Raw genomic sequence first — 16,890 nt, 5'->3', positions numbered from 1 at the left:
TGGGAATAGTTCATATAACAATAAGTAACTGTAATCAACAAAAATAGCAATAATTATAAAACATATCAATTAATCAATAAGCATCAATCATCTTACTAAATTTCAAAATCAATTTTCATTAACTCATTTTGCTAACCATTGATAAAAAATTTCCCATGTTTTAAAATAAACTGAGTCTTCTTTCTCTTTAATCTCTGAAGTTAGGCTATCCATTTCTGCACATTCTAGAATTTTCCTAATTATAATCATATCCGATGGTACATTTTCATTTTTCCAATATTGAGCAAATGCTAATCTTGCAGTTGTCAATATATGTAATATTAAATACTCATTCTCTTTGCCATAATTAGATCCTAGTATTCCTAACAAAAACAATTCTGGCTTAAATTCTATCTGTACTTTAGTCATCTTTTCCAGCCATATATGAATCTTGGACCAAAATTTCTTTGCACTAGGACATACCCACCAGATATGGTAATAAATACCTGGCTTTTGTTTATATTTCCAACAGTTATTCGAAACACTTTTAAACATTTTCGCTAACCTTACTGGTGTCATGTGCCATCTATAAAACATTTTATACAGGGTTTCCTTATATGAGGCTGCTTTAGTCAGTTTAATATTTCTATCCCAAAGCTTTTGCCAAGCTTCTAAATCTATAGAGTACCTGAAATTTTTCGCTCAAACTCTCATTGTCTCTTTTACTTGTTCTTCCATCTTCCATTCAGCAGAAATCTATATAGTTTCTTAATCAAATTTTCATCTGTTTTCAAGAGTATTTGATCAAAATCTATTTTTTCTTTATAAAATCCCAATGTCTTTAGATCTTTCTGATATCTTGTTTGGATTTGTAAATAAGGCCACGATGATACGTCAATACCTTGTTGTAGATCTTGCCTATCTTTAAGTTTTCCATCCTTATCCAAAATGTCTTTATAAGTAACAAGTTTGTCATAATTGATTAAATTTGGGTAAACAAAAGCTTCCATTGTTGAAAGCCACTGTGGTATTTTAATATAAAATTTTTGTTTTATTCTCTCCCATTCTAAAAGGAGTACATTCCTTATAGCATGGTTTTGAAAGTATCTGTGTATTTTATTTTTCCCATACCACAGAAAGGCATGCAAACTCAGTTGTAGGTCATGCCCCTCTAGGTAGAGAAGTCTTTTATTTCTCAACGTTATCCATTCTTTGATCCATGGTAAAATGGCTGCTTGATAGTAAAGTCTCCAATCTGGGAGTCCAAATCCTCCACTATCTTTGGCTTCTTATAACAATTTAGCTTTAATTCGTACTTTCTTCCCTTGCCATATAAATCTTAATGTTGTTGCATTTAAATCATCAAAAAATGTCTTTCCCAATTTTACGGGAATTGTTTGAAATAAGAAGAGTAATTTAGGTAGGACATTCATCTTCACTGTCTCTATTCTTCCTAGCAGTGACAGTTGGAGGTTTTTCCACTTTTCCAAATCTAATTTTATTTGTTTCAACAATCTTTCATCATTATCTTTTTTTAATGTTGTAAATCTTGATGTCAAGTAAATGCCCAAATATTTCACTTTTTAAACTATTTTCAGGTTTGTCTTTTTTGTAATATAGGTTTTCTGTTTGTCTGTTAAGTTTTTTGTTAATACCTTAGTCTTTTCTCTATTTTCAAGCCTGCCACTTCTCCAAATTTTTCAACAATTTAGTAGTTGTTTCTAGTGGATCTTCCAAAATAAAAACCAAGTCATCTGGCAAAGCTTGTAATTTATATTTTTGGTCTTTTATCTCCAATCCTTTTATTTCCAGGTCCTGCCTGATATTTCTAGCCAATACTTCCAATGTTAAAATGAATAGCAAAGGGGATAGTGGACAATCCTGTCTTGTGCCTTCGCTTCCCCTCTTTTTAACATCACACCCCACCTTCTCTAAGGGAAGGCAAAAGGCTCACTCACCCTCTTGTGAAAGATGGCCTCCATGTTTATGTGTCTCCCACCACCACCATCGGCTTCCACACTACATGGTCTGACCCAGCCAATCAAGCCACGCTCTGGTTGTGGTGTTCCAGCACCTCATGGCTCCTCCTAGAGCAGTGGTTCTCAACCTGTGGGTCGAGGCCCCATTTGGGGTCGAACGACCATTTCATGGGGGTTGCCAAACAACGCAGTCCGCCATTTTTCCCCCTTTTCCTTAGCTGTACTACTTCCTTTTATTCTATTGGCTTTTGAAAGCCAATAGAATAGACTCTCTTGAATAGAGTCTAATTCTATTGGCTTTCAAAAGCCAATAGGAATTGTCCAGGCTGTCTCTGCCCTGCTGAGCCCACCCAAAGTCCCATTCTGCAAACGGTGCCGCACCAGTTGAGTAGTCCTCGACTTACGACCGGTTGAGTAGTCCTCGACTTACGACCGGTTGGGGGTTGCGGCATTAAAAAGGTTGAGAACCACTGTCCTAGAGGAAGCAGACAGCACCGGAGGGGACTCCACTTGCACCGTACCGCCAGCGGGGCATTTTCAAAAACAAATGATAGAAAGGGAAACAATAGGAAAAGAACGCAACTCTGGAAAATCCATTGAAAAAAGATGCTGGAACTCTTTCCGGTGCGTTCTATGACAAAAAAGCCCTACTCCAAAATTCTAAATGACTTAGATGTTTGACAACATAAGGTATAAAAGGAAAGCTGAAGGTTCAACAGTGGTTCCTCAGCACCACCTTCTGGACATGGCTCCTGATGCCAATCCATAGTTGATTGGGAAGGGTAACATGGGGGAGAAACAGGATCAAATAATTCTGGCAATTAGATTTTGCTTTGCTGTGTCCTTTTTTCTTGATAAGGTAATTTAAAAAGCCATATTAACTCTTTAGTGCACCTCAAATACCTTTCGAAAATATCTGATTGATGAATACTGAGTTATGTTATGAAAAGTTCTTACTTGCTTATATTTCTTACATTTGAGAATTAAAAAAAAATCTCACTTGAAGTAGAGAAAGAATGCTACTTTTAGGTAGCCTATTTAGTTTAGAAGAATTCAGAGATTCACCACCTGAAGTTCCGTGTAAAAATATGTGTTAAATTAAAGAACACAATGGTCTCATGGTAGCTATGAAGCTATGGATCTTGATTTGACAGCCAAGCTTACAATCCTATAATCTTGCACTTACCTTAGACTTTCTGCATTTCAGCAATATTAGTTTGAGATTTGTTGCTGTGACAGTATTTTGAAGATACCTTGACTGTTGTTAAATCAAATTAAGTACCATTACAATATGAAATTCCCTTTCATCAAGCTGATAAAATGAAATATGAAACCTGATTGTATTCTTTGCGCGTAATAATGACATTGAGTACTTATGATGAATTTAAGCCTGGAAACTTTACGGGAACTATAAAATTGCTTTTTTTCAGGGTGTGGTTACAGCTGCTACCAGTTTGATCACTACTCTGGCACAAAAGAATCCAGATGAATTTAAAACCTCAATATCTCTGGCTGTTTCCAGGCTTAGTAGGGTAAGTAGACTGTTGGCTAGACATAATGGTGGAACAAAATAAGTCTAGAATGTAAAACAGGATAATTGATTAGGTTAATAATTTCAATCCTTACATGTAAAATTAAAGTATGGTTGATACTAGGACCAATCTGACAGTTGGCTTATTTACAGTAACCCTCTTAAGCCCTTTTTAATGGATTTTGGTGACTTATCTGTGAGCCTCAAATTTCTGGTAAGATTATATTTTCAGCCCACCCATTGTTATTAGATTTTTATGTTGGCTTTTATATATTTTGTTCAACTCAAAGTGGAAAACATACTGTACATAGTACTGCTGCCTCCTATTTTCTCACAGCTAGCCTATAAAATGTACCCCCTAAATATAGGTATAAACAATCCTAAGTATACTTATGGAGAGCTACTTTGGTATAGTGATTAAGATATCAGGCTAAAAACTGGGTGATTATGAATGCTAGCCCTGCCATAGACTGGGACTTTAGCTAGTGACTTTCGCTTAGCTCTAGGAAACAGGCAAAGGCAAACCAGTTCTGAAATGTTTCCAAGAAAATGACAGGAACCTGTCCTGGCAGTTGCCCAGAATCAAAACTGACTCAAAAGAACAAAAAAAGTATATTTAAATATTAATTGTACATACCTTTTATTCAGATTATTCACCATTTTTATGGGCTTACCAACTGAGGCATTTAAAACAAAGCCATTAGCTTATTAATTATAGAGTCCAGGAATCTATTTTAGCAATTGGACAAAGAACAAATAATACAAGTTGCATAGCGACTATAGATTCTATTCTGCTGGGTGCTATATTTTTATCCTGTATGCATAATTGATTTGGCCAAGCTTTTTCCTAATTTTATTAGTGTCTTGAAAATTGTTCTCTATTCAGCAACATGCTACTGAATAAATATTCTCCTGATTTAACTTCAGAAATCTGATGCTTTTTCTTTTTTGGATGATTTCTTTACATAAATAGAATGACCTCTGCCAGCATAACTTCCTGTTCTTTGTCCCAGAGAGACTGAGCAAGATATAGCAGTATATTTTTGTTAAATATTTAAATGTATTATATTGCAATCTTACAAAGATTATCTAAGATGATGGCATCTTTACCTCTCCTGGAGGCAAAATTTTAGTTCCTAAAGGAAAAACAAATACTTTTTAGGCCTGTGTATAAACCACAACTTCTTTTTATGAAAGCATTGTCTTTAATTCCAGTCAGGTGAAATCTTTAACAATAGAAATGGAACCTTGGTGCAACTTTAGGAATTTTCAAATGTTAATTCTAGCCAGAAGCAATTTATGTAACTGACTCTGATAAAGGTCATGACGTTTCTTAAATCTGTTATAAAAGCTGATCTATCAGGCATATGACTCTTTCAAATGCTGGTAATGGGACAGTAGGCCAATTTAATAAATGCAGAACAGACTAAGACATGCGTATTCATCCTGAAACACACTACTATGCTTGTGCCTATATTATCATATTGTTAACTTTGCTGTCCAGTCAGAGGAGCAGTGCAGTATGGGAATGACAGAGCACAGCATGCAGAATGTCTCCTAAAATATTTTATCTAGTCTGAACTGCTTCCCACTTGGAGGTCATTCCCAAAAGCCCTTGCCAATAATATGGGAGAGCAAGAGATGGTCACCCCAGGACCAAGGCACCAGTTGAGGTATCCGGGATATCAAAAATATTGTGGCTGTTACTCTGCTTGCCATTTAGCATTTACTAAAGATAGGGCCAGGTCTGCATTCTGAAAAATTGTATAATTAACTTCCTACTTTCTTATGAATGAAACTAATTTTAAGCCTAAATAGAATAGAGAAACATATCTATAAGGAACAAAGCATTGTACGCAAATTCCTTTACTAATGTGCCCCATTTCTCTACGATATGAGATCTGTGTGGACTTTCTGTATTTGCTGGAATTTGCTATTTAATGGTTCTCATATAGAAGAGAATCCTTTGCTAATTATGGATATAAATGAATATACAAAATGCTGAAGCATGTGTGCATATGCATATTTGTGTGCTAAGTTAGAAAAATGTGGGTTAGACAGCATCACCACCAGATGGATTCATAGCTGGCTGACCGGTCGTACTCAGCGTGTGGTCCTCAATGGAACCGCATCTACATAGAGGGAAGTGTATAGTGGGGTGCCCCAGAGCTCTTCAACATCTTCATCAACGATTTGGATGAGGGGATAGATGGGGAACTCATCAAATTTGCGGATGACACCAAGCTCGCAGGAATAGCCAACACTCCAGAAGACAGGCTTAAGATACAGGAGGACCTGGACAGACTTGAACACTGGGCGCTATCTAACAAAATGGTGAAAAAAGTAAGGTTCTACATTTAGGCAAGAAAAACCAAATGTACAGGTATAGCATAGGGGGTACCTTGCTCAATAGTAGTAACTGTGAGAAGGATCTCGGAGTCCTAATAGACAATCACTTAAATATGAGCCAGCAGTGTGCTGCAGCTGCCAAAAAAGCCAACTCAGTGCTGGGCTGCATTAACAGAGGGATAGAATCAAGATCATGTGAAGTATCAATGCCACTTTACAATGCCTTGGTAAGGCCACACTTGGATTACTGTATCCAGTTTTGGTCACCACGATGTAAAAAAGATGTTGAGACTCTAGAAAGAGTACAGAGAAGAGCAACAAAGATGATTAGGGGACTGGAGGTTAAAACATATAAGGAACAGTTGCTGGAATTGGGTATGTTTAGTTTAACAAAGAGAAGGACGAGGGGAGACATGATAGCAGTGTTCCACTATCTCAGGGGCTGCCATAAAGAAGAGGGAATTAAGCTATTTTCCAAACCGCCTGAAGGCAGGACAAGAAGCAATGGATGGAAACTAATCAAGGAGAGAAGCAACCTAGAACTAAGGAGAAACTTCCTGACAGTTAGAACAATTAACCAGTGGAACAACCTGCCTCCAGAAGCGGTGAATGCTCCAACAATGGAAATTTTTAAGAAGAGACTGGACAGCCATTTGTCTGAAATGGTGTAGGGTTTCCTGCCTGAGTAGGGGGTTGGACTCAATGACCTCCAAGGTCCCTTCCAACTTTATTATGGATCATCTCACAGTCAGCCAGATGTTCAGACTGGATTTGGCATTTTGTCTACCTATCGAGTCCTTACACAGGACCTGGGATAGGCAGATGTGGATGTTTGATGGTATTACAGATATCGTCGCAGGATGGAAGAAGTTCCTAGTAAGGCCGCCTTTTGCAATTGACTAATAATGAATTTGTCAATGCCAATGGTGTTCAAGTGGTACTCCAGTTGTTTTGGGATTGCACCCAAGGAGCCTATGACTATTGGTACTACCCTTGCTTGCTTTTGTCACAGTCTTTCTATTTCTATTTGTAGGTCTTTGTATTTTGTTATCTTCTCCAGTTCTTTCTTGTCTATTCTGCTGTCTCCAGGCACTGCCACGTCCACTATCCAGACTTTTTTGTCTTTCTTATCGACAATTGTTAGGTCTGGGGTGTTATGTTGCAGGTGCTTGTCTGTTTGAATTCTGAAGTCCCAGAGCAGTTTAATTTTATCATTTTCTCTGACTTTCTCTATTTTATGATCCCACCAGTTTTTGCTTACAGGCAAATGATATTTTTTGCAGATCTTCCAATGCACCATTGTTGCTACTTTGTCATGCCGCTGCTTGTAGTCAGTCTGTGCAATCTTCTTGCAACAGCTTACCAAGTGGTCCACTGTTTCTTCAGCTTCTTTGCATAGGCGGCACTTACTGTCTGTTGCTGTCTTCTCAATTTTGACTTTATATGCAGTTGTCCTTAAGGCTTGGTCTTGTGCAGCCAGAATTAGTCCCTCGGTCTCTTTCGTCAATTTTCCTGCTCTTAGCCATTGCCAGGTCTTGTTATTATCTGCTTTCCCAGCTATTTTTTTCATGTATTGGCCATGTAGTGCTTTGTCTTCCCATGCCTCTATTCTGTTCTTCATTTGGTCTTTCTTGTAGGCCAGTTTGTTCTCTCCAGTAGTCAGTAAGCCTTCCTGATATACTAATTTCAGTGCATCTTCATCATTGTTCTTCAGATATTCTTCCAAAGCCATTTTTTCTTCTTCAACCATCTGATGTACTTGTAGCATTCCACGTCCACCTATTTGCCTTGATAGATAAAGTCTGTTAATGTCACTGCGTGGATGAAAGGCATGATTCATTGTCATTATTTTTCTGGTCTTCCTATCCATTGCTTTTAGTTCTGCTTGAGTCCAGTCCATTATTCCAGCTGTGTACCTAATGACTGGGATTGCCCAGGTGTTGATTGCCTTTACGGTATTTTCTCCATTGAGTTTGGACTTATTCTGTTTTTTTTTTTTTTGTGCTGTTCTAGATGCTCAGTTATTCTTTGTTTCAATTCTATTATTATTATGATGATGATGATGATGTTAAGTGCAAGACCAGCCCATCCAGCTTTACACATATTACATGCGATACTCCTATACCCCGTTCAGACATGACAGCAAAATGTGTGATGATGGTTCAACACATTGATTCTCTTTGTTTTTTGTATGTTATCAAAGTCTCTTCAAAATCCCAGCTTGCTTTCCCTTTTCTTTCATCGAACTTGGTTCAAAATGAGCATTTTCTATCCAGGGTTATTCTGTTCTTTTTTTCCCTGACAAATTTCAAGGACAATATTTTCTCCCACCCATCTGTTCAAAAAAATGATATAATTGTGAATTTAGTAAGCAGTATGTATTAAAGGCACATTCAGATACCGGTTTGATACAACTAAGTACATGTAGGTTTCTTATTTCCTGTTCCTTTGATAATACTCGCACCTAGACTAGTGCATTTTCATATTCATAAGGAGAAAAAATACCCTTAAAGTTACTCCAGATAAGCTACCTCCCCAGAAGCCATTTTAGGTGTGTTTGAGTAGTGATGAAGAGTTTTCTCCCTTCCTGTTTTGAGTGATCGGTCAGTTTTGACAGAAGCAGTTGCTGTGTATCTCTTCCATTAGCTGCCAGTTTCCTTTCCAGAAAAATTATTGGACTGCAAAAGTGGCCTAAAAACCAGGAGATGGTGAATACTAGTCCTCCGTTAGGCATGAAATTTGGCTGGATGACTTTGGCTGGATGACAAATTTGAGTTATACAAAATAAAAACGGCATTTAACAGCAACAACAGTAAGAATAGAATATATCAAGAATCAATTATGCATTTGTTTGTATTTTAGAAGTCTATTGTTCTCAAGCATTGTGTAAATTAGTAGCGACTTATGTTAAAATATTTATTTTTGCCTTTTGTGTGCTCTGAGTAGCTGCTTGAATGTTTACGAATTTCTGTCACACCTTCCACTACATCAGTGCTCAAGCTTCTGTGTTTTGTATTCTTGAATTTTAATTCCTGTTTTCTTAGACTCTGCATTGGGCATTCCCTAGGCTTACAAAATGTCATCAGAAAGTAAATTTCTGCTTTCAGATTGTGACATCAGCATCTACTGATCTCCAGGATTATACTTACTACTTTGTCCCTGCTCCATGGTTGTCTGTGAAGCTTTTGAGATTGTTGCAGTGCTATCCTCCACCAGGTGAAGTAATGAAAACTATCATACTTTCATGCTTCCTTTTAATTAGCAAAGAACAGCTAATAGCATTTGAAATGTATGCATGTGATCATAGAGACAGCAGTGTATGAAATTAAGATAGCTATGTGTATGCTTACATGTGCTTAAAATCACTTTTTCCTCTTTGAATCCAAACTGCTGTAAAGGGATGGAGGTTTTTGGTTTTTTTTTTTTTAAATAATAACAAGTGGCTGAACAAGCATATCTGGTTCTCATTATTTTGGAACAATTACAATTTGGCTGAACAAACATTACCTGGATCCAACTCCTTTAACAGAATGCTGTTTGGCTCTTTCCTTGGTCTAGTGACATTTGACTATTTAAAAAAAAATGATTTAAATGACGGTATAGATGAAATCCTTACAACTTTATAGGAAACAGAAAGCTCAAGAAAGATCACTGACCAGACAAAAGGCAGAATAAAGATTAAAAGCAAATTTAGATTCTGGGCCAAAGCTGCAAGAGGCAGTTCAGCATCCATAAGGTCAGAAAATATTCAGTAAAGAAGTACAGATTGGAAGAGATCTGGCATTGTAGCAATATATGTGGAAAAGGCACCCTGGATAATCTCAAGTGGTGCATGAGCTGCCAATGTGATGCCACTACTAAAATGCAGTTGTAGGATGCAGTATCAAAAACATGGTGTCCAGAACTTGAAACAAAAGTTACATTATATTTTATACTTATCTGGCTGCTTCTGGAATATTGTTCGGTACATTGTTTTTTAAAAATTGTTTATAAATTGGAGAAATGCAAAAGGAGAGAGGTATTTGTGTAACTGTCCAATGGGAAGCTTCTGGATATATTTAACTTGGAGATCTTAAGATGAGTGAAAGATGCAATTAAAGTTTTTCAGATAACTGAGGTTTGCCATTCAGAGGAAAAAGCAAAGGCACCCAAGCACAATATTAGGTTAGAAATTGCAGGAAGACAGGTTTGAATTAAACTTTAGGCAAAAAAATGTTCTTGTGAAGCCAGCATAAGGATTCTTGAATAATAAGTGAATGCTAAGCAGAGACTAGATGGCCATATATCATAAGTGCTATATTTACTGCTTGTGTTGGAGGTGTCTTCCAGATAACATCTGGAATAACATCTCCTGCAAGTATAACATTCCTGAGACTCATATGTACATCTTGTTCTTGTGGGGCAAAAGGTCAAGACTATTACAATTTGAAAATGAGTGTCCTTCCATTGCATCAAATCATGATTGGCTAGAAACTGTTCTCCTGCACTTAAATTCAGTTTGACTTATTTGTCTCCAATATTGTCAAATAGTCTAAAGCAGGGGTGTCAAACTCACAATGTCACATAACGTGTCGCAACGTATCACAACTTTTTTTCCCATTGCCGGCAATGGGGTGGGCACGGTTTCGCTATGATGCATCTGGCCTGCGGGCCGGCAGTTTGACACCCCTGGTGTCAAACTGCCAATTAGTTGTAATATAGATAGAAATGGTAACTGTTGGATTAGCTTATTAAGCAAGGATGGATTTCTCACCATTCCTGATCCTTACTTACTCCATATTTGCCTGATGCTAGAAAGCAGATTGCAGAAAATCCATCTTTCCCCCATTCCATTTTGACAAGCCTACCCAGCTCTGAGAAACATTGTGGTGTAGGAAGATACTCTGTGGATTTTTTGTTTTAGTTCACTACTGCCACAAACATGAGCATTGCATGCAAGCTGTTGTCGTTTTTCCACTTAAAAATGTAACTTTCCCATTTTTCACATGCTTATGATTGAAATTATTTAATGCTGTGTATTGTATTGAAGCTAACGGATGCCTAGATCAGAAATCATTAGCTACTCTATACTTGAAGGAGAATGTTATTCCAGATATTATCTGGAAATAGCACTGAGTTTTTCAATGAGACATTTAAAAGGTGTATAGTAATTGTATAATTTTACATTGTTCAGCGAATTTGCCTAATGAGTTTCTTTCTCCCAGAAGACCCTTCCGTTCGAGGGCGTCTCACAGAATGTCTGGAAACTATTCTTAACAAAGCTCAAGAACCTCCTAAATCGAAGAAAGTGCAGCATTCAAATGCAAAGAACGCTGTACTGTTTGAGGCGATTAGTTTAATTATCCACCATGACAGGTAAGATTTGAGGAAAACTGTGCTTTGAAAACTGGCATCCCATTTTAAAACAGCGCTGAAATGTCACTTTGCATGTCACTTCAAAGACCTGTTCAGTGGCCATTTCCAACTCGAATCTTACCAAATTTGAAGAATTAGGAGCTGTTCGAACAACAATTTAAGTTATTCTAAAACTAAGCCAACAGGATCGTTCTTGCTAGAAGACACCGCAACACGCCATAGCAATCCGGTCTTTCTTCCACTTGGTTGCTGGTACCGGGATTTGTATTTTGTCTTTCTTAAAAAAAAAAGAAGAAGAAGCAAACATGCAGGGTGTGGAGAGATTCTTTGTTTTATTTTTAAAACGAGCTCTGCATACCTGAAGCATAGGAAAAAAGGAGTATATAGGAGTGGCTCTATTTTGCAGCTGATCCTATACAAAACTTTGTTTTCCTGGAAGATTTACTTGTTGCTTAATCAATGAAGCCACATGCCAGCTATGGTTTCATGTGGTCTTTGCCTTAACCTCAGTCTGGATTTATTTCCGAGTTCACCCAAAATCCTAAACTGAAACATTGTTTGTTTAGCATGTTGTGTGAATCAGGAGCAGCCTGTGTGGGAGATATGAAAGATATTTTTTTTCCTATTGAGATTGTATTCCATTTCAGAATTCTACCTAAAAGAATGACTTGAAAATGAGTCTCAGTCACATGTCTTCATAAGTATCCATAGTGCATCTCAATCCTAGTTTTCCTCAGTCAATCTTGAATTCATACACTTTTCCTTGAGAGGACACATATTTTTGAACTTAGTCAATCATTGTCTTTTTACTTACTTCATTTATTATCAATGTATTTTCATTTATTAAAATCAGTCCCAAAATAGGGGATACTTTGATGATGCTGGGATAGCATAATAAGAATAAATGTAATCTTATGAAAAAAAAAATCAGAACTCTGTTAAATTGTTTTTCTTGGGTAAGATTGATGCAGACAATACAAGCAGCTCTTGGTCCTAATTTTATGCTCCAAAGTTTTGTGTTTCTGTGGTTGCTAAGGAGAAACCATAGCCGATAAAAATTTTTGTGTAGCTACAGGTTTTAACTTGTTTTTTGTTACTCTATAAACATGCAAAACGGCAGATGGGCTTTTCTGCATGTGTAAAATACATTTTTAAAGATCCTTGTACCCAAGGTCTTGGTTTCCATAGTTGTAGAATGGAACTGAATCTTTATGAAGAACAAGGACCATCTGTACATACTTGCTTGGCAATTGCATGATATTATTTTGTCCTAATTCTTAAATTATGGTGATGCTGCTCACCCATGGATAATTCCCAGTAGTATTGTAAAGTCACATAGGAATGTCAGATCAGATGTTATTTCCTGAATCCAAGAATGATCACTCTGGAAGTAGAATAACACTCTCCCTGTGCCAATAACTATGCTGATGAGGTCATCCATATCACCAAAACTTTTAATTTTGATGAAATAGCATGGAAAGTAAATATCTCAACAGAAACAAGACAACATCTACATTTATTGGCGACTGGAAAAACCTTATGATGTTATGTATAAAAATAAAAAAATGAACTTGTGATTTATGGTTTTGATCTTTAGACATGATAGAGCAGCGGCTCCCAACCTTTTCTATGTCCCGCACCCCTAGAACACTTCTGATATATTCTTTCACCTCTTACAAAAGTTCAAAATAACGGCAATGAATTATGCATAAACATTATAATTTTGAAAACCCAAGTTTTCGCACCCCCTGAAATACCATCTCGCACCGCCAGGGGGTGTGAGCACCCCCGGTTGGGAACCCCCGTGATAGAGTATAGAAAGAAGAGAGTCATGATGTAACTTGAGAGAAGTTAAAATATAATTATACTTAATAACTGTCGTGAAGAATATCAGAAAATACTTCTTTATGCCTTTATCTTTCTTGTTTTTTCTACTTCTATTTTCTTTTTTACTACACTTTTAACTTTTTCTGTTTCTTCCTTTTTCACATTCTTTGTTCTAATATAATTTGTAGTCGTTCTTATTCTTGAAACTGTGTGTGTGTGTGTGTGCGCGCGCGCGCGTGCCCTCAGGATTATACATAATTGACTCTATTACCCCAAAATGCACACTTCCAATCCTTATGAAATGCTGTGTGAAAATAATACAGATAAAACTTCCTGCTTTAAAATGGAATTGTACTTACTGTTATTGCTAACATTCAGAAGATAATAGCTAGACTTTTAATGGTAGGGAAGATACCTTATAATGCTCTCATTGATGCTCTGTAATACAATTTGTGCTACTGATTGTTACAGTTTGTTATCTTTTTACATTCTCTCTTCTGCCTAGTGAACCAAACCTGCTTGTTCGTGCCTGTAATCAGCTAGGCCAATTTTTGCAACACCGGGAAACTAATCTTCGTTACTTAGCATTGGAAAGCATGTGCACACTTGCCAGCTCTGAATTTTCACATGAGGCTGTGAAAACACACATAGAAACAGTGATCAATGCATTGAAGGTAACATTTGGTTCTGTATATCGTTTACAATCCTGATTCTTCTGTTTAATTGATTTTTATTTTATTTGTTTAAATCATTTATAGAACTGCCTATCTTATCAGCTCTGGGGGACTCCCAATCAAAAGTTAAAACAACATAAAAATCGTATCAAAATGATAAAACTAGACACATTAAACCTAGCACCCCAACAAATTCTGATATGCATTTTATTGGTTTTTCTAACTAGTTATCTCCTAATTTTTATTCGACTATTGCAAGCTATGTTTTTTTTCTCCTTGGAACTTCTTTAAAACATTTCATAACCCACAATAAGGTTCAAGTTTTTCCAATTAGGCCATGCTTGAACTATAGCTCATATAAAAATTTAGCAAGTAGAATAATGCTGTGTTGGTAGGCCTAAGAAGAGCACTCTTTACCTATGAAGATGCAGAAAAGGGGGGGGGGGGGGGCGAAGATAAGAGCAATTCTGGAGAAAGGAAGAGAAGTCAAAATTTATAGTATGGGAGTTCCCTGCTTTCTGAAAATGTGTGACTCCTGCATGATTGAAGCTAGGGCTGAAGTTAACCACAGATAGACAATAATTTAGGAACAGGACATTCATTCCACAGGGAATGAAATTGAGAATAATTTGTACACTCCATTCTTTCATCTTCCATTGTGCCTCAATTCCTGTTTCTTCCTTGTCCCTTCTCTCGATGGTATTGGTTGACCCTTGGTATTCTGTTGCTTGAGGCAAAAAGAAAAAAATAGAAAAGTCTCTCCTATGCCTTGTACAAACAGCCAGATGGCCCATTTTGAATCTGTCTTCAGAACTGAAGATGGAATATTGTCCTTTGCTGCACCTGAAAATACCATTTAGCTTGGAGGAGGCTGAATAGGCAGTAAGACATACAGCTTTCTTTTCTTTGCTATTGCTACTGTCTAAGCAAGTACATTATATAGACCTGGCTCTATTACTAGGTTGGTGTCTCCCAATTAATCCTGGATACTTTCTAATCAGTTCAAGAAAGATTTTTTGGATAAGGAAAGATACTGGCCTTTTATTCTTTATTTCATCCTTATTTTAAAGAGTTTCTGAGGACTCTGTGCAATGTATACATATTTTTAATCCATTGAATTATCTTCTACTTTATCTTAAAGTTCCTGAATGGAACTTTAGTTCCACTGGCAATAAAACTGCTCTTTCAGACACTATACATTAATAGGCATTTTGTGCTAAGTACTGCTTAAGACTTCTTGATGTCATGACAAAATTGCCTATTATTGATTCTGATTCAATTCTTGGTATCTCAATATTCTCAAAGTCTCATAGTATACTTACATGTTTGAAAATTATTTCATATCTTTCCCCAAAATTTTTATGTTATAATTATGATGCTACTTCTAGACCGAGAGAGATGTCAGTGTACGACAGAGAGCAGTGGATCTCCTGTATGCTATGTGTGACCGAAGCAACGCTCAACAAATTGTAGCCGAAATGCTGAATTATCTGGAAACCGCTGATTATTCTATTAGAGAAGAAATTGTAAGTTTTTAACTATGTATCTTAGCTTTCATTGCATGCTGTACAGGTAACATGACAGGGTTTTATTTTGTTTTGACAATGTACATATCATGCTTAAGAATTTCAATAGCAACTAAACTTATTTTAAAAAAATATATAACAATGAAGTTAGAAATGGTTTTGGGAACAGGAATTATTGTTACTTCTTGGAGCTTGAAATATGGTGCTCTGGCACGCTATTCAAAGGAGTAACTAACAAATGGTCATACATAGAGTTTACTGTTATAACAAGAATTCCTCCCTGTTAAAATGAGCATCATTTTTCTTCTGAACAAAAACCTGCTGCCAGCATTGCTCAGTTCATTAAACTGTGTATACAAACTGCTCATTGTCAAAAAAATTTTTGCATTTGATTAGAATATTTGTAAAACTACGCTGTATCAGGCCTTTGCTATTAGTTCAATGATAAATGTAAATTTGTTTTGTGCTAAATTGCTATTTGTTTTTCGTAACTGGTAAAATAAGAAGGTAACCCATTTCCTTCCTTCCTTCCTTCCTTCCTTCCTTCCTTCCTTCCTTCCTTCCTTCCTTCCAGGTACTCAAAGTTGCAATTTTGGCTGAGAAATATGCAGTGGACTACACCTGGTATGTAGATACCATACTGAATTTGATTCGAATTGCTGGGGACTACGTTAGTGAAGAAGTCTGGTACAGAGTAATTCAAATAGTAATTAACAGAGATGATGTTCAAGGATATGCTGCAAAGACAGTGTTTGAGGTAAGAAAAGGTTATTGTTTGGCAGTCTTTTCTACCTACAATTCATTGTAATGTATAATAAACACAAAATAGTTGTATAGTTTATGAATAGAAGCCAAGTAGTTATGCGGGGGGAGACTTTTTAAAATGGATCTTTTTCTTTTTTACTTCTTGTATTTCTTCTTGTTTTAGCAGTTGTTCTTTTTAAATTACCTGGCTCTAATAGTTTGTAATTTTAGTATCTATATGTACCATCTGTAATTTAGTGTGTACCTATAAAACATTAATAGGTAACCTGTAAGTAATATTTTTTGATAGATGGGACAAGAGCTTTATAGAAAAAGGTAAAATGGATTTGATAGCTGATGATTTGTTAGTTACAAAAATGTGCAGTGTGATTCCTTTTTTAAATATATACCGTATATTCCGGCGTATAAGACGACTGGGCATATAAGACGACCCCCAACTTTTGAGAAGATTTTCAGGGTTTAGAAAGTCATCTTATACGCCGGAAAATACGGTACAATATTGAATTTCTGTTTATAGATGAGCACAATAGGAGCTCCAGTCCTTTGCTGCTAGAAAGTGAGTGTTGCCCACCACTGCTTCCCTAATGCTTCCTGAACTCAGCTGGTATTTTTTCCCCATATATTTTATAGATTTTTTAAAAACATAAATCACTTAATATTTGGTAAACAGTGTGTTTGCTGGGTTTATATTTATAAAGAAAAATCATTAACAATTGGTTTCTATAATCTATAATCCACATAGTACATTTAGTTGATTTCCCCTTTTCCCCAAAATGTCTTCTTTGCAAACCTTGAAATAATATAGTTCTTATTATTTTGATAAAATATATTTAATCTTTAAATATTCCATTTAATGTGCCTAGTCATCTAATCCTTTAGGTCTTATTCAAAACATTTTTTTTTCT

At 36.3% G+C, this 16,890-nt stretch overlaps 1 protein-coding gene across 2 annotated transcripts in view; it reads left to right on the top strand.

The window, feature by feature from the left end:
- Window positions 1-16,890, top strand: part of AP2A2 (adaptor related protein complex 2 subunit alpha 2) — a 73,940-nt gene that overhangs the window by 36,543 nt on the left and 20,507 nt on the right. Inside the window, exons 6-11 of one of the 2 annotated variants that reach the window (XM_039322064.1) lie at window positions 3,389-3,490; window positions 8,946-9,054; window positions 11,046-11,193; window positions 13,526-13,694; window positions 15,083-15,220; window positions 15,795-15,977. In XM_039322064.1, coding sequence (XP_039177998.1) covers window positions 3,389-3,490; window positions 8,946-9,054; window positions 11,046-11,193; window positions 13,526-13,694; window positions 15,083-15,220; window positions 15,795-15,977 — 849 coding nt within the window. Of the gene's footprint in view, window positions 1-3,388; window positions 3,491-8,945; window positions 9,055-11,042; window positions 11,194-13,525; window positions 13,695-15,082; window positions 15,221-15,794; window positions 15,978-16,890 lie in introns of both variants that reach the window. The other variant, XM_039322063.1, reaches the window with a different exon arrangement.

Source organism: Crotalus tigris, unplaced genomic scaffold (assembly GCF_016545835.1).
Source record: "Crotalus tigris isolate CLP2741 ecotype Arizona unplaced genomic scaffold, ASM1654583v1 scf7180000023830.6690815, whole genome shotgun sequence".
NCBI lineage: Eukaryota > Metazoa > Chordata > Lepidosauria > Squamata > Viperidae > Crotalus > Crotalus tigris.
This window is presented reverse-complemented; position numbering and strand designations above follow the sequence as displayed.